The sequence below is a fragment of the Stigmatopora argus genome, chromosome 6 (assembly GCF_051989625.1).
Source record: "Stigmatopora argus isolate UIUO_Sarg chromosome 6, RoL_Sarg_1.0, whole genome shotgun sequence".
Lineage (NCBI taxonomy): Eukaryota > Metazoa > Chordata > Actinopteri > Syngnathiformes > Syngnathidae > Stigmatopora > Stigmatopora argus.
Window position 1 is genome coordinate 1,118,539 of NC_135392.1, and position 17,998 is coordinate 1,136,536.

A 17,998-nucleotide genomic window follows, 5' to 3' on the forward strand; every position below is an offset into this window, starting at 1 on the left:
CGGTAAAGAGAAAATGTTTTGGTTCTTTTGGAAGGTAAACACAATATTTTTGTCGATGAATTCAACTGACTGTTGTTTTGTGTCACCGGAATGTGCATAATTATGAAAATATTATTATTTTTTTGTCTGGAAGCTGCCATGTTTTATGATAGTTGTTGTTTTGGAGGCTGTACATAGCGTCGGTGTATTAGTTCTCGCACGACTACTACTACCCGTTTCGTTCTTTTCGGCAAAATGGCCGAGCGATGATGTCATCATTCCGCGCCGGTAACTCATTGGCTGTTTAAGAGTAGATTTTTCAAACATTTTTTCTTTTTTGCTGCTCGAAATTATGCAATTGTTGGTGGCGATAGACGGCTAATCCGGGGGTGTCCAACATACCTGCGGCGGGCCGGAAGCGGTCCGCTGAAAGGTCCAATCTGGGTCCTTTGTTATTTTGGAAAGTTCCCATTTAATTTTGAAAGGTTGTAGTCACTTAAGTGAGAGTTTGTGCAAATAGTTGTTCATTTAAGGGTTGTTTTGTGATTTTAATCCACGCGACCCTTTTCTAGTATTGTTAAAATTGCAACGTGAATATTGATTTATATGAATATCGTACTTGTTTTGTGTATGAAATTGATTTGTAACACAGATAGGGAAAATTAATTGTTGTTTATAACCAATTTGGGCCAAAATATTTCGTTTCACGCCCCTCGTATCATCAATTTTGACTGGGAAATCCGGCAGCGATCCCGGTCAAAATGAACGGCTCGTCTATCGCCTTCGTTGCTGCCCAAACAACCGTTCACTGCCAGTTCGAACCCCCGTTAATCCCACTTTGAGCTTTCATTTTTCATACTTTTCAAGGTGTCGTGACAAAAAAGAAGCTTCTTTCTTGTCTCTGAATAATAGATGTCATTTTTTCTTGTTTTTTTCCGCCGTCGCTCTCTCACAAGTCACACAATATCTGAGAATAGCACTGGTGTTCTCACGTGATGTGAAATTTCAAGCACACTGAAGCGGAGAGAGTCGCTAACGGGCAACGGCACGCTAGTTAGTTCCAAGCTCTTCCGTCCATCTGTCCATCAGCTCACGCCATCTCTCCCATCCATTCGGGCCTGCGGCATCTGTACGGCGAAACCTTTTGGAATACCATGTACGTGTGTGCTGTAATGAGAATAAAGAGAGATTTTAATGAGCGGCGACCCCCCGGTTGTTTCCCGTGTTCAGCCATGCGCTCGCTACAACACATGGCTGGAGTCGCATTAGCGCTGCGGGCGGATTTGTAAGGGGGATTTGTGCCAAGTATGATGAGAAATTACTTTTTATTTTGTTTTTAAAGAAAAAAAAGATCAATATTTCACATTTTATGGTCAGTAAGAGCCATGATATATTTTTTAATTTAGGTAGATTAATTCCCCACTATATTATTCATGAAAAGAAATTAAAAGTAGTGCAAAACTACTAAAAACAATTAAAAAACAATTAAATAAATATTAATATTAATGATTTTTTGGTATATTTTTTATGTTTTATGTTGGATTCAATTGTTTTAAATATCTTGTATTACTATTTCATGTTGTTTTAAATATGTTGTTCTTTTTCTTTTTAATCAAATGTTTTTCAAGTAACCAATTATATGGAGCCGCCAACATGAAAAAAAATATTAATTCATAAAGAAAAAAAGTTGAAAGCCGTTTACTACAAATAATTGTGACACATTTTTTATCCTGTAAAACTGGCTTTCCCAAAAAAATATTAATTGCTTCAACAATGCTTCCTAATGTCAGTCTTGGAAATATCAAAACTAATTTAAAGTTAGTCTAGACGACGTTATCGATTTATCGAACATTTTAAATTCGTTTCAATAATTACGATGACGTCATAAACTAAACGACGGAAGTTAAATACGACAGCCAATGAGACGCAAGCACATTGTAAAAGGCGGAAGCAGCGTGGAGGAAAAAAAGTATTTGAAGTAGGTGTAATAGTAGTATGTAAATAACTTTACGGACAGAGGAGAAATTCGTCAAAAAAGGTTTGAATACGCTACAGACATTTTCCCTAAGAGTCTAATCTCGATAATAATGACATTAAGAACAAAAGTGGACCATAAATGAAAGTTACGGAATGCGATAAAAGCTGTCTGCTAGCATTGCCTAGCTAGCATCTTTCATTTTGAATGCTGTTTAAACAAAAAAAACTGGGGAGCTGTAATTAACATATAAGCGGGGCAAATTAATTAAAAATATATATTAGTTTGCTTTGTGAAAATGACAAAGACACTTCCTTGTTATCCATTTTTTATTTACTCAATTAGCTACGGTAAGTAATGATGCATCACAACAATAACATGTTGATTTCCACAGGAATCGTTGCACTCAAATTGAGTGAAAGAAAAGCTGGTCTTTCAAAACAAAGACCAAATATGTATTAACAATGATTACAATGCACACAATTGTAAAGAAGCCTACAGACACTGTTTACCAACTCAGAATAGAAAAATGAAAAGATCATGTGACCCTAAAACAGATCATGAACCAGTAATTCTTTATCGTCTTGTCATCATGACAAAAAGCATATAAACATCCTTAGATGTTAAAATCATGATATTTAATAATAAACTGTTGCTGTCGATTCCATAGGAAGTCAAATAGCAAAAAAAGAATAATATATCAATAACATAAGATTTAAAGAATAAAATTGGCCAAGAAAAAATATACAAGTATTTGTAAATGCAACATTTAAGAATCATGTAAAATGCATGACATTGTATTTTTCACCAATAGGAAAAATAATTAAAAAGTTGAGATCAACATGATCTACAAAAAACATCATATGAAAAGGATTAGAAAAATAATCATAATGCTTGCCATTGCAATCAGACTGCTCATACATCATGCAATATCATGCCTGTAAAAAGCCACCAATTTGATGAATAACTTCAGTAATTGGCATAATGTTTGATGATTTCCAATTATGGAGCAATTGGTAGTTGAAAAAGCCCTTTAAATCGATTTTACGCCATGAAAACAGGTCATGCTTGACAGTTTGCGTCTTGCAGGGCCGCCAGAGGGCGCTGTTGGCCTTCCTGATGTTGCTGAGGAAAGTCATCATGAAAGAGAAGAATCCTCTAAAAGAGCATCCATGGTTGCCTTGGAGGCTCCTGAGAACGCCAACGCTCATCTCCAAGACCTCGGCCTTCTCCATCTTGGAGTACGCCCCCTGGTGGAGGAACTTTGGAGAATTTGAGGAGGATCTGCAAAGACGATAAACTACGGTGAGTACACTTGCTGAGCGGTGAGTAAACGATGATTACGATGAGGAATTATTCCGTATTGGAAACTATTGGAAATCGGGTACAAAAATATCAGGTTGTGAAAATTTCCTTTTGATTTTTAAGTCTTAACTCATCAATGGGAGTGAAATATTGTCACTTTCTATGGCAGTGAATGAATATTCAGTATGAAAATGATCCATAACTAAAATGCAAATGATGTATATACAGTGTTTTTTCTCATTTTTTATATTGAAACAAACCTTGCAGTAAAAAAACTAGTTCCATCATATTGGGTACCAACTTAAACTGAAAAAATACATTGTCTAAATGTCATCCGTTTTATTTTGGGGTTGCAAAAGGGATTTTTGATTTTTTTAAAAAATCCAATTATAACGTGGCAATAACGCTATACCAAAAAAAGAAATTGGGATCTACATTTTGAAGATGATGATGATGAAGCTCAACGTACCTTTTGAGTGAGAATCATGGCAGGAGAGTCCTGCAGAAAGATTGTGAGGGTCAAAAGCGGCGTGGAATGTGGTCTCTCCTGGCTTTACGTCTCCCTTTTATAGCGCTGAATCTCCATATCAATGCGGCTTTGTCGCTTTCCCACACTTGCGGTCAATCGGAGAGCGACCGGGAGGACAATAGCTCCGTCTCAGGCGAGCAGCTGGACCTTGGCGAAGGTTGACGTGGGTGGAGCGGCGTTCTGGTGGGAAAGCGATGACCCTCTCCGAGTGTGCCACATCTGCCACACGCAGGACGAGAAAGGAGAGATTTTTTAAAAATAAAAATGAGTCAAGTTGACCATCTACGTCACCATGGCGCTCCAAAATGGAGGTGTTCGGTGTTGTTACAATCAGCTAAGGTTAAATTTGGAATAGTTTGACCGAGTTCTTGGACTCCGGTTGCTATGGAAACGGAATTTTCTAGTGGGAAAGGGCGCAGTGAAAACACTCCCCCAAAAAAGAGCCTCAAAGTGGTCACTTTTGCTGCTTGTAGTGTCAGAAAATGGCAGGAAGGTCCTTGAAAAGAAGTGTGCTGAATCCCAAAGGCAGCTGGTGGGGGGCAACTGGGGGCTCCATTTGACGATGGCGGGTGGCGGGGGGCTCATTACGATGAGCGGAACCCCCCTCTTATCAACTCCGCTTTCCCACACGGAGTCATTGAAAGTCACACTGTTGTTATAAGACACTACAATTGTGACATTCCAACAGCACTTGGCATTAACAAATGGGAATTCAACATTTGGACTTGTTAAAATGCCTAGAATCGACGTCGGAAGATCGGAAAATGAGCAATTTATACTCGCTATATTTATAGAGGTCCGTGTAAATAAAAAAATGGAGACGGGCGTGTGTCTTTAGGGACGCTGGTCCCAGGGGGCTTCCTCGGGGAGAGCCCCTTCCCCCCAGTTCCCACGCTTCTATCCAAGAATCCAAAGTGACCACATGGTGGCGCCAGATAGACTATATATTTCGATTTATAGACAAAAGGATTGGACTTCTTGATGCATGCTTGGCCAGCTACATTCATATTCATTATATTTTTTTCATCTGGCATTAAGCGTGTTATCTAATGAATGTAATAGTTTAAACAGAATTTGTTTTCATTGTTTTTATCGTCCATTGGATTGGATTGGATAACTTTATTCATCTCGTATTCGGGAAATGTCGTTGTCACTGTAGCAAGAGGGTGAGAATACAGACACAGCAAAAGACATTTTAGACATAAATAGATAGGTAATAAGTAAGTTAATAAATAAATACATGAATAAATATATAAATAAATAAGCGTATTGCTGAAAAAAATATATATATACACATACACGTACATACACACACACATATATATGTACACGTGTATATATATATATATATGTACACGTATGTGTATGTATGTATATATATACATATACACATACGCGTACATACACACACATATATGTATATATATATATATGTACACATATGTGTATGTGTGTATATATATATATATATGTATGTATGTATGTATGTATATGTATGTATATATATATGTATATATGTATATATATATGTATATATATATGTGTATATGTGTGTGTATATACAGGTGTATATATGTGTGTATATATGTGTATATATATGTGTGTGTGTATGTACACGTATGTGTATGTGTGTATATATATATATATATATGTGTGTGTGTATGTACACATATGTGTATGTGTGCATATATATATATATATATATATATATATATATATATATATATATATATATATATATATATATATATATATATATATATATACATACATACACATAGATGTACATGCATGTCTATTTACTGTTGCTTCATTCACTGCCATTTTATTTGATAGACGGCAAATTCATTTCACTGGCACGGACGGCGATCGGTTGCCGATTGGACATCTATCGCCGTCAATGACAGAGTTAATAATAACTCGACTATATTTAATGAGAATGAGATCATTCCTCCACGCTCCAGCCATTTTAAACAAGTAGTGCTGAGTTACGTCTGCCTCGGGGGGTCAAATGTGAACATCCCTCTGAGAGTGGTCTCTCCTCCGTTTTCCCACCCTCGCAAACAATACGTAAAAGTGTGTCGGGCCATTTAATAGCGGGCTGCCTTTAAAGGCTTCCTGCGGTTGGCTCCAATTGGTCTTTACGACGACGTAGCGTCCACCGTTTCCGAGAGACTAGATGAGACAAAGTTAGGGTCCAGCGTTTATTGACACGGACGTGACGAAACGTCACAACAACAACTTGTAGACGTCTACAAGACGGGAGGATCAGGTTACAAACACGTAGAAAACACATGTTTTAAAACGACATGGCTGCTAAAAATGCAGGAAATGAAATCATGCACCTGAAAGCAGGTGAAGCACACATTTGTCGTCCAATCAAGTGGAAGATAACAATACGACTTGAAAATAATACAAGTTATTCACAGGAATGCAAAAATATTCCAAGCATTTCACGTCATTTACATTTGCAAAAAGGTCCGAAAGGGACGAACAACATTGAATCATCAAAAATGATCTTTTACATTTCCAAAGAATTGAAAAATCATGGCTGCCATTTTCTAGTGAAAATATGCCATTAAAAATCATGAATAGGAATTCCTGACTTTTGAGGAACATTTGGATCAATGTGATCCAGGAAGTGACGTTACCACGTAAAATATATGATGATAATAATAATACAAATCCATTTATCACATAGCAATAATATTTCTGCTGTTTGCACAGCGAGTTACCCACAAAAACAAAGACCAATATGATCCATAACACCCCAAATAAACACACCATATCAAAACATATGAAAACACTTTCCATAAAATACGAGCACAGATTTCCAAAGCAATCCGTCTGCTCTCCAAGATTAATAAATGACAAAAAAAATGCTGTTGTTTCCACAGGAAGTCCACCAGCAAAAACTAAAAAGTGACCAATATGATCGATAACATGACAAAGTAACATAACTTGCCATCATTTCCATCCAGAAATAATAAAAATAGCCAATCGCTAACGCAATGAGATGACGACCGTGCGTTACGCACCATAAATGTGAAAATATTTCCATAAATCTGAAAATATTTCCCACAGGAACTTGATTTTGTGGCATGAAAAAAGTCAGTTTCTACCAGGGCCTCCAGGGGGAGCTCTCGGCCGAGCTCTCCTTGCCGACGCCACGCCGAGGAGTCGTCTTCTCCTCGCGGGAACCTCCAAAGTCCTCCAAGGCCTCCGTGCGGTGGGCCCGGAGTCTCCTGAGGACGCAAACGGTCATCTCCAGGACGTCGGCCTTCTCCATCTTGGAATCCGGTTGTCGTTGGAGGAACTCGGGAGCCAATAGCGACTTGAGCTGCTCGATGCAGCCGTTGATGCGCTCGCGACGGAGCTTCTCCACCAGAGGTTTGCGAATCTGACAAGAGTGACAAAGTGGAGGTGAGCACCCAAGACGCCGCCATCAACGTGACCGTGATGATGAAGAGGACCGTGATGAAGCTCAACTTACCTTGTGAGTGACAGTCACGAGAGGAGAGTCTTGCAAAGAGATGCTGGGCGCCATGGCGGTTGGAGATGTGAGCTCTCCTGGCTGGGCGCCTCCCATTTATAGGGCCTTAGAGGACTTTCTCACACTGGCGTCCAATCAGGGAGCAGTCGGGAGGGGGACTATTGTTCCGTCCCTTGGGAGCAGCTGGACCAATGCGAGCGTTTGTGAAGGTTGGCTGTTGATCTGGTGGGAAAGTGGTGACCCTTTCCAACACGCATCTGCTGCTGCCTTCAATCAATTTGACCTGGCACACGCCATCAGGACAATGAGGGGCGGGGCTTATCCGCCAATGACATCAAACGGTGAGTACACATTCCTGTATCTTCCCACATATCTCAAGCCTACATAAATGTTGTACTTTTTAATATCATTAGGCTTGAGCGGTTTAACAAAAGCCAATTTTGAGCATAAATGTTGAGGATCAGCAATTCTAGTTGCGTCATATTAGATGTTTACATGGCAACGATTTTCAACAAATACGCAAAAATTGTCTATTTTCCGGTTTTTGATGACATCAAGTCCAAATTCCTAGCAAGTATTTCTTATGTCAGGTGTTACATTAAAGTCAGTTTTGTTGCCGGTCCTGTATGGAAGGAAAGATGGCGCCAACTATTGCTTTAACATCTTCACTTGTTGCCCGTGGCGCCCGCAGGTCAGAGATGGCGGCCGCGCAGTCAAATGCAAGCGTGAATGCGGGTTGTATAATGAGCCACACTTGTATTGTCGCGCTGTGGGAAAGCAGAACGAAGCTTCTCTCAGAGCGGCTCCTCGACGTGACCTTTGACCCGAGGTCACGTGATCGTACCATCCGGGTCAAACTCAAACACTTTTTAATGCAAAAATGCCCCCAACGTTTCATCCACAAACTCGCCGACCCATCCAACGGCGCTAAAAATGACATTATGCCATTTTTCTACTCCGACGCAAATGAAAAAACTCCATCAAATTGGAATATTGACGTTGAAGATGACGGAGAGCGCAAAGGGATTTGGCACACTTCAGGAAACAGCTGTCGTGGCCGGCCAATGGCGCGCTTTCCCTCCAGATGTCACCCTCCGCGGGGTGGGGGTGCGTCTCGCACAATCAGCCCCATTCATGTCTTTGTGGCGGAGGGTCGGCGTCTTGGAGGGAAGTGTGTGGGAAAGTGCCACCCAACTTCTTGCCACAAAGTGTCCAGAACAAGACACTTCAGAAAAACCATTTTCACAGTTTTAAACCCTATTTCTGAACCCCAAACATGACTTTGAAACCTTAACCCTCGTTACAAACCCCATTTTGTAACCCTATAACCCAAGTTTGAAACCATAACCCTGATTTTAATCCCAATTTTGGAAGCTCAACCTCCACACTTTTTGCGTTTATATTGGTGTCCACCGAATAAAAGACACTTGCATTATGGGAAGTGTGGGAATCAAAAAAAGGGGGGCTACCTCTGAGGAACCCCCGAGGGACAAACGTTTTATACATGCGTCCCTTGAGACGCAGTTTAACGCACACAATGACGTCCATTTTGTCTATATACGTCTATTAGCGTCACAGTGCGTGTGTCAGTCTTCAAATTAATTCTGTTCAAAAGTACTGACTAAAAATCCTATTTTTAGTTTGACTGGATCTGCAACTTGTACTTATATTTTTTATGTTGTATTTTACAATCTGGATTAAGGAATTTCTTTTGAGTTTTTTTTTTTGTTGCGTCCGCATTCCGATCCCTCCCCGCGCCAAGAGCCGTAATGGCGTGTGCCGTGCCAAAGCCATTGACGCACGCGCTGGCTTCCCGAGGGTCAGCGCTTTCCCACGCGCGATTAGCATTTGGTGACACGCCCGCACTAGCTTGGGCGGCCATCTGGAGGGAAAGCGCGCCATTGGCTGACGTGTGCAGCTGTTTCCCCGAAGTGTGCCGAATCTAAGTTGGTAAAAAGAGTCGCCTCCAGGTGGCGCTCTCCTTGATCGTCAACATTTAGGAGCCAGTTGGATTTATCAATGATAACGACAATCTGAAAAAACTTGAACATCATTGCTATGCTAAAAATCTTTACACGGCACCCCAATGTAAAAATGTCTGTCTCTGTCGGATCCCGAATGACACATTGACCTTAGGTCAAAGGTCATCTTCAATTAATGATCCCTCAGCCGCCCTGAGAGAGCCTCCAACCCGCGTTCCCACACCGCAACAATACAAGTGTGTCTCATTATGCGGCGCGTTCGTACCCCCGTTCGCGCTGCCGGCTAGCCTTGAGCGTTAGCCGCGCGGGGCTCAACTTTGACCTCCGTCCCACCGACGTGGGCAACAGTAAAAAAAAAATGACATTAAGGGCCTGTGAAAATGTAAAAACTTATTCAGAGAACACTATCAATGATGTCATTTTTTTGTATGATGGCCTAATTTTGGTCAATTTTGGTGAAATTTTTGGTGCACCAGAAAAAAGATGCGCCCTATTGGTGGTTTGATGCTTTTTTTGCCTTTCTGTAAGCATGCAAAGTTCAAATAGACCACTTTTGCGTATTTGTTGAAAATCGTTGCCATGTAAACATCTCCTAATATGACGCAACTAGAAATGCTGATCCTCAACATTTATGCTCAAAATTGGCTTTTGTAAAACCTTACAATCCTAATGATATAAAAAAGTACAACATTTATGCAGAATTGAGATATGTGGGAAGATACAGGAATGTGTACTCACCGTTTGATGTCATTGGCGGATAAGCCCCGCCCCTCATTGTCCTCATGGCGTGTGCCAGGTCAAATTGATTGAAGGCAGCAGCAGATGCGTGTTGGAAAGGGTCACCACTTTCCCACCAGATCAACAGCCAACCTTCACAAACGCTCGCATTGGTCCAGCTGCTCCCAAGGGACGGAACAATAGTCCCCCTCCCGACTGCTCCCTGATTGGACGCCAGTGTGAGAAAGTCGCCGGGACCCGGTGGCCCTATAAATGGGAGGCGTTCAGCCAGGAGAGCTCACATCTCCAACCGCCATGGCGCCCAGCATCTCTCTGCAAGACTCTCCTCTCGTGACTGTCACTCACAAGGTACGTTGAGCTTCATCACGGTCCTCTTCATCATCACGGTCACGTTGATGGCGGCGTCTTGGGTGCTCACCTCCACTTCGTCACTCTTGACAGATTCGCAAACCTCTGGTGGAGAAGCTCCGTCGCGAGCGCATCAACGGCTGCATCGAGCAGCTCAAGTCGCTATTGGCTCCCGAGTTCCTCCAAAGGCAACCGGACTCCAAGATGGAGAAGGCCGACGTCCTGGAGATGACCGTCTGCGTCCTCAGGAGACTTCGGGCCCACCGCACGGAGGCCTTGGAGGTCTTTGGAGCCTCCCACGAGGAGAAGACGACTCCTCGGCGCGGCGTGGGCAAGGAGAGCTCGGCCCAGAGCTCCCCCTGGAGGCCTTGGTAGAAACTGACTCTTTTTTTCATGCCACAAACTTTCTGTGGGAAATATTTTCAGATTTATGGAAATATTTTCGGATTTATGGTGCGTAACGCACGGCCCTCATCTCATTGCGTTAGCGATTGGCTATTTTTCATTATTTCTGGATGGAAATGATGACGAGTTATGTTACTTTGTCATGTTATCGTTCATATTGGTCACTTTTTAGTTTTTGCTGGTGGACTTCCTGTGGAAACAACAGCCATATTTTTGTCATTTATTAATCTTGGAGAGCAGACGGATTGCTTTGGAAATCTGTGCTCGTATTTTATGGAAAGTGTTTTCATATGTTTTGATATGGTGTGTTTATTTGGGGTGTTATGGATCATATTGGTCTTTTTTGTGGGGAACTCGCTGTGCAAACAGCAGAAATATTATCACTACGTGATACGCAGATTTGTATGATTATTATCATATATTTACATGGTAATGTCACTTCCTGGATCACGTTGATCCAAATGTTCCTCAAAAGTCAGGAATTTTATTCATGATTTTTTTTAATGGCATATTTTCACAAGAAAATGACAGCCATGATTTTTCAATTCTTTGGAAATGTAAAAGATCATTTTTGATGATTTTAATGTTGTTCGTCCCTTTCGGACCTTTTTGCAAATGTAAATGAAGTGAAATGCTTGGAATATTTTTGCATTCCTGTGAATAACTTGTATTATTTTCAAGTCGTATTGTTATCTTCCACTTGATTGGACGACAAATGCGTGCTTCACCTGCTTTCAGGTGCATGATTTCATTTCCTGCATTTTTAGCAGCCATGTGATTTTAAAACATGTGTTTTCTACGTGTTTGTAACCTGATCCTCCCGTCTTGTAGACGTCTACAAGTTGTTGTTGTGACGTTTCGTCACGTCCGTGTCAATAAACGCTGGACCCTAACTTTGTCTCGTCTAGTCTCTCGGAAACGGTGGACGCTACGCCGTCGTAAAAAACAATTGGAGCCAACCGCGGGAAGCCTTTAAAGGCAACCCGCTATTAAACGGCCCGACACACTTTTACGTATTGTTTGCGAGGGTGGGAAAACGGAGGAGAGGCCACTCTCAGAGGGAAGTTCACCTTTGACCCCTAGAGGCAGACGTAGGGCACTGTAACTTGTTTAAATTAGGCGGAGCGTGGAGGAATGATCTCATTTTCTACATGCGTTTTAAGCATTTTTGACCAACTCCCCCGAAAAAAGGCTTTAATGGCGGGTCCCTAAAGGGAGACAATAACCCCTTAATTAACTTCTATTGTTGGGTTGCTCTCCCAGAAATTGGAACATGTCACCAATAGAACGCATGTCAATGAAACAAAAGCTATTCCTATTCATTCACTCTTAGCCTGCCATGTACAAGATGTCGTAAATTGTGCGTAATCTACAGTAAGTGTCATAAAAAGTAATGATTGTGATGTTTTGATGTCCTCTGTCACTATATTGCTTATGATTCTAATAATACGATATCATATGTGCAACACAAATGCAATATGACCATCCAAGAATAGATGCCCTATTTTTTTAGGTGGAAAAGGGAAAACAGGAGACAAAAATTAAAAAACAAATCCCACACTAAGGTACTTTTCCACTGTGTTGATAATGATTATTAAAAGTGCAACTTGACCGTCCATAAATAGATGCCCTAATTAATTTTTTGGGTGGAAAAGGGAAAACAAGAGGGCAGATGACCCAAAAAAATTGAAAAAAATCCCACACTAAGCTACTTTGCCACTGTATTGATTAGGATTATTAAAAGTGCAACTTGACTCTCCATAAATAGATCCCCTAATTATTTTTTTTAGGTGGAAAAGGGAAAACAAGAGGGCAGATGACCAAAAAAATAAAAATAAAAATCCCACACTAAGCTACTTTTCCACTGTGTTGATAATGATTATTAAAAGTGCAGCTTGACCGTCCGTAAATAGATGCCCTAATTATTTTTGGGGTGGAAAAGGGAAAACAAGAGGGCAGATGACCAAAAAAACAAATACAAATCCCACACTAAACTACTTTGCCACTGTGTTGATTATGATGATTAAAAGTGTAACCTGACCGCCCATAAATAGATGCCCCAATGAATTTTTTAGGTGGAAAAGGGAAAACATGAGGGCGGATAACGGACAAAGAAATCCCACACTAAGCTACCTTGCCACTCTATTGATTACAATTATTAAAAGTGCAACCTGCCCATCCAATAACCCATGTGCCCATTTCCTAGGTGAAAAAGGGAAAGCTAGCAGTTGGATAAGGGGAAAAACACAAACTTTCCAAAACAAAATGGGCCACTTATGAATAATTTCCAAAATATAAACATCAGACGTGTGTTGTTTTTTCATGATTGCTTTAATGCGAACACCTTGGTTTAAAAGCAATTTGTACATTCATGTTGACACCTTCGTTTCAGGTGTGTTTGTTGATTTCCACTCATTCAATAATAACACTTGCCTTCAAAAGAGATCATACACATATTACATATTCGATATGCATCACCATTTCTCCTTCATAAAGGAGGACGTACAAATTCACCGTCCCATCGGGAGTGGACGGCAAAACGCAAATATTGCGCGGGAACCTGTCAGCCTTCACAAAAGGTGACTCCACCTCAAAGTTCTGCCAGCATCTACCAGGGCCTCCAATGGACGCCCTCCTCCGTCTTTTCCGTCGTCTTCTCCGCCAAGAGCGCCCCGGCTCCGCGGACGTCCCGGAGTCTCCTCAGGAAGCAGACGGTCATCTCCAGGACGTCGGCCTTCTCCATCTTGGAGTCGGGTTGCCGCCGGAGGAACTCGGGAGCCAGCAGCGACTTCAGCTGCTCGATGCAGAAGTTGATGCGCTCGCGACGGAGCTTCTCCACCTGAGGTTTGCCAATCTGACAAGAGGGTGACAAATCCAGGTGAGCGCCCGGGACGCCGCCATCAACGTGACCGTGATGAAGATGATTATGATGAAGATGACCGTGATGAAGATGATTGTGGATTGTGATGACGATGACAGTAATGAAGATGATTGTGATGAAGATGATTGTGATGAAGAGGACCGTGATAAAGATGACCATGATGAAGATGATTGTGGATTGTGATGAAGATGACAGTAATGAAGATGATCGTGATGAAGATGATTGTGATGAAGATGATTGTGATGAAGAGGACAGTGATGAAGATGACCGTGATGAAGATGACCGGTATGAAGATGATGTGATGAAGATGACAGTGATGAAGATGACTGTGATGAAGATGATTGTGGATTGTGATGAAGATGACCGTGATGAAGATCACCGTGATGAAAATGATTGTGATGAGGATGATTGTGATGAAGAGGACCGTGATGAAGATGACCGTGATGAAGATGACAGTGATGAAGATGATTGTGATGAAGAGGACAGTGATGAAGATGATGTGATGATGATGAAGATGACCGTGATGAAGAGGATTCTGATGAAGATGACCGTGATGTTGATGACCTTGATGAAGATGACCATAATGAAGATGACAGTAATGAAGATGATCGTGATGAAGATGATTGTGATGAAGATGACCATGATGAAGATGACCATGATGAAGATGACCATAATGAAGATGATTGTGGATTGTGATGACGATGACAGTAATGAAGATGATTGTGATGAAGATGACCGTGATGAAGATGACCATGATGAAGATGATTGTGGATAACGATGACAGTAATGAAGAGGATCGTGATGAAGATGATTCTGATGAAGATGACCGTGATGAAGATGACCGTTGACGAAGATGACCGTGATGAAACTCAACGTACCTTGTGAATGAGAATTTGGGGAGGAGAGCCTTGAAGAAAGATGGTGGGCGCCATGGCTGCGCAAAATGTGAGATCTTCTGCTTTGGCGTCTCCCATTTATAGTGCCGGATCTCCATATCAATGCAGCTTTGCCGCTTTCTCACACTGCCAACCAATCGGGGAGCGGCCTTCAATGGTTCCATCTCAGGGGACTGCCGGAGGGGGGCGGGGTTAAGCGGGGCTCCGTGCCAATGTGGGAAAGTGTTGACCCCGTCCGATTCACATCTGTTGGGGACAATTGATTGGGCAGGTTACAGTACAACTAGGCGTCCAATCCGTTTGGAATGGGAGGGGCCAAAGAAGGAGTTCATATTTTGTTGATTTTTTAAATTTGTAATGGTTCGCATTGAAGGAAAGATGGCGTCCGTTTGCTAAGATTGTCGTCCATTGGTGGACATTTGGAAAGCCGCAATATTTCAGGGAATGGAACAGAGTTATGCTCATTTTTTTGGAATATGAAATGGATATTGATATGGTTTCATGTGGTTGGGTGACATGTTTCTCACTCATTTTATTTGGATGAATATTTTTTGGGTAGCGGACTGAAGACAATCAATATTGTCTTGCATTTCAATTGATTTTTTTCTTGGCAAAACCATTTTCAAGACCTCCTGGAATTTCTGGAATTTTCTGGAAGGACCAAAAAACACCCTTTTCAAAATAAAACCTCATTAATGTGGGAAGGGCGGCCCGGTCCTGGGAATCCCACGCAAGTCTGCATTCCCGCTAGCCTTTTGACCCCAAAAAGAAAAAAACTAGGAGTTCCCATTGCTCCCCAATGGGAGGGCCGGCGTAAAAGTGAGGGTGTGTGTCATCAATGCCATGGGCAAGCAGACACGCTTCTTTTGTGCGCTCAATGGAAGCCGCTGTGGGAAAGGCGAGGAAAGCGACTCACAGTCCGCCCGCGGTGGACAATGGACCACAAGGGCGGGGCTGGGGGGGTCCATGGGGGAGTCCATTGGGGGAGGCCCCTTGGGGGAGGGGGCTTTAAATGATTCCATCAAGCCCCTCATTCATTGCAAGCCACATTCTCAGCCAACAAGGAGTTTAATACCATTTTTTTGTGCTTCCTTCATTCATTCGCGCGGCTCGCAGGGGGTCCTGGAGCCTATCCCACCTCACTATAGGCAGGGGACACCCCGAATCGGTGCCCAGCCGATCACAAGGCGCAAGGATACAAAGGACAACCAATCATAGCTAAAGGCAATTTTTTTGAGTGTTAGCAGCTAGCCTAGCATGCATGTTTTGGGGATGTGGGAGTAAACTGGAGTACCCGGAGAAAACCCACGCAAGCCCGTGGCGAACATGCTAACCCCATACAGTGAGGACCCATCTGGGATCGAACCCATGATCCCTTAACTGTGAGGCCGACGAGCTAACCACGCAAACACCGGGCCGCCATGTTTGGACAGTTCAACTGTTGTTAAATTTTATAACTTATTTCACGCATATACACTAATTAAATGATGTAATTTTGTCAAGAATAAAAAATGGAGACTTGGAGCAATCCTTTACAATTTAAATTGTCCAATCAAAGTCATTTCCGTGACGGTTTCCCTCTGCATAGTAGAAACCATCGGCCCACACGGAATAATGAATGCACTATCAAAACATTCATTTCTGCATAAAGCTCACGTTTTCCCAAAACAACAAATCTTTGATTCCCCTAAGAAGCGATGTCCATCACGTCCAAAACATTTTGGACGTCAACATGTGGATAAACAAGAATCCACTTGGCCAAAACCAATCCCCGTGAACCAAGCTGTATCCGCGCAACATGCGCTCCAAATATTTGCCCTAATTCCCCCCTGAAGGAGGATGAGAGGCCCAAGTGGGGGCTGGTCGGGGGGATTAGGATTGAGGACCCCCGCCACCCCCCTAAACCACCCCCCACCCCCCGAAGGAAGGCCAATTAGCATTTAACGAGGCACATGTCGCCGGCTGAGGAGTGTGGGAACGTCCCGAGCGAGGCGTCACAGTGCCCGCGGTGTTATTAACATCCAAGACACGCCCCCCCCTGGGCAAGCCCCTCCCCCCCGAGGGGATTTGGCACACTTCACAGGGAGATTTGCGTTTATTTACTATACTGGATTGCACAGTTTTGGGATTTTGAACTCATTTACTGCCTTGGACGGGGATAAGCGTCCAATCCAAGTGTACATAAATGATTATTTGTCTTTTCATATCATAGATTGTTTTGGCATATGCATATTTTATAACGTGGTGGATGGAGTTAGCCGGGATAAGCTCAGGCACCCCCCAGAAATGAATGAAAGTTTTAATGGAGGGAAAATATAGGGACATTCAGAAAAATGTATTTGAAACTAAATTGGATGAATTTTGCTGTATTTTTTTAAATAAAGTAAAAATTTGAGGGGAAAATAGTTTTTATTTTGCATTTTTTTGCCAATTTTAAAAAACAAATTAAAGTGGGCTATTTTGGGAGATTTAATTTTTTTGTTATTGTGTTCATCATACATGAATCAACCAAATTTGCACAATTGACATCAAAATTATTATTATTATTATTTTAACTGTAGACTAATGTATTCATCAGTTATCAGAATTTTATATTGACAAATATCAATGCAATTTTTCACGAATTTACTTTTCTTCAATTCGCAAAACATCTCCACTTGTTTACATTTGTTGTTTTTAGCCTTTTGGTGACCCTATTTGGTATCCTGAAAATTGGACACATATTATCTTAAGCCCCTGGATTGCTATAATAATCCTTATGCCCATGTACTTAATATTTAATATTTGACTCTTGTGGGTCAACACCTTCCCACGTTCACACGAAGCTCAGTTAATTCTCCACACTGCAAAAAGTAACGTCTGTTTTCGGTACATAGACTAAAAATAGTCGTGTTAGTAGAAGGTCAACAAGCACGAGTGAGGACCATTTTTGCACAAGTTGTCAACTAGTGTGACCTTTGACCTTACAAAATAGTGCCAAGTTGCCACTGAGTACTTGACAACTCGTACTGGTATTCTCACAAAGTCCTCATTTAAATGTAGTCTCTCTAAAGAGGAAAGGCCATGTGATAGTGCCCCCTGGCGGCTTTAAAAAGCAGACATGACTCAAATGACCTTAATATCATGGATTCCCACGGTTTTAAGTGTAGGCTATTTTGTTTCAATATGAAAAAAATAACTTATCATCTCATTAATTCCCCGTAATGTTTATTGTGAAAATTCCAGAATACGGCATAAATAAAGTTATCTAATCTAATCCTCACAAGGGTTTCGCAGGTGCTGGGGCCTACCTATCCCAGCCAATTGCAGGGCAAGTATTCTTGTATATTTTTCTTGTTCAACACTGCTCTCTAGTGTTCAATAACATCATTGCACCCATTCGGAAATACTGTACTATTACAGAACTGTAATATTTTTACTCCTATTATAATCAGACAGTTGTGATACTAAAGTCAAAGTGAGGATGT

At 41.7% G+C, this 17,998-nt stretch overlaps 3 protein-coding genes across 3 annotated transcripts; 1 reads left to right on the forward strand and 2 right to left on the reverse strand.

The window, feature by feature from the left end:
* Window positions 1-5,978: 5,978 nt before the first annotated feature.
* LOC144075949 (transcription factor HES-5-like) lies at window positions 5,979-7,387 on the reverse strand. Its single transcript, XM_077603416.1, has 2 exons — window positions 7,282-7,387; window positions 5,979-7,188 (listed from the first exon to the last, which is right to left on the reverse strand). The coding sequence occupies exons 1-2, from the start codon at window positions 7,375-7,377 to the stop codon at window positions 6,907-6,909; spliced, it is 378 nt and encodes a 125-aa protein (XP_077459542.1). The 5' UTR covers window positions 7,378-7,387; the 3' UTR covers window positions 5,979-6,906.
* Window positions 7,388-10,295: 2,908 nt separating this feature from the next.
* Window positions 10,296-11,647, forward strand: LOC144076342 (transcription factor HES-5-like). Its single transcript, XM_077604095.1, has 2 exons — window positions 10,296-10,349; window positions 10,443-11,647. Exons 1-2 carry the CDS (start codon window positions 10,296-10,298, stop codon window positions 10,722-10,724), a joined length of 336 nt encoding a protein of 111 aa, XP_077460221.1. The 3' UTR covers window positions 10,725-11,647.
* Window positions 11,648-13,072: 1,425 nt separating this feature from the next.
* On the reverse strand, window positions 13,073-14,636 carry LOC144076341 (transcription factor HES-5-like). The gene is made up of 2 exons (XM_077604094.1): window positions 14,514-14,636; window positions 13,073-13,608 (listed from the first exon to the last, which is right to left on the reverse strand). Exons 1-2 carry the CDS (start codon window positions 14,607-14,609, stop codon window positions 13,363-13,365), a joined length of 342 nt encoding a protein of 113 aa, XP_077460220.1. The 5' UTR covers window positions 14,610-14,636; the 3' UTR covers window positions 13,073-13,362.
* Between the last annotated feature and the right edge of the window lie 3,362 nt (window positions 14,637-17,998).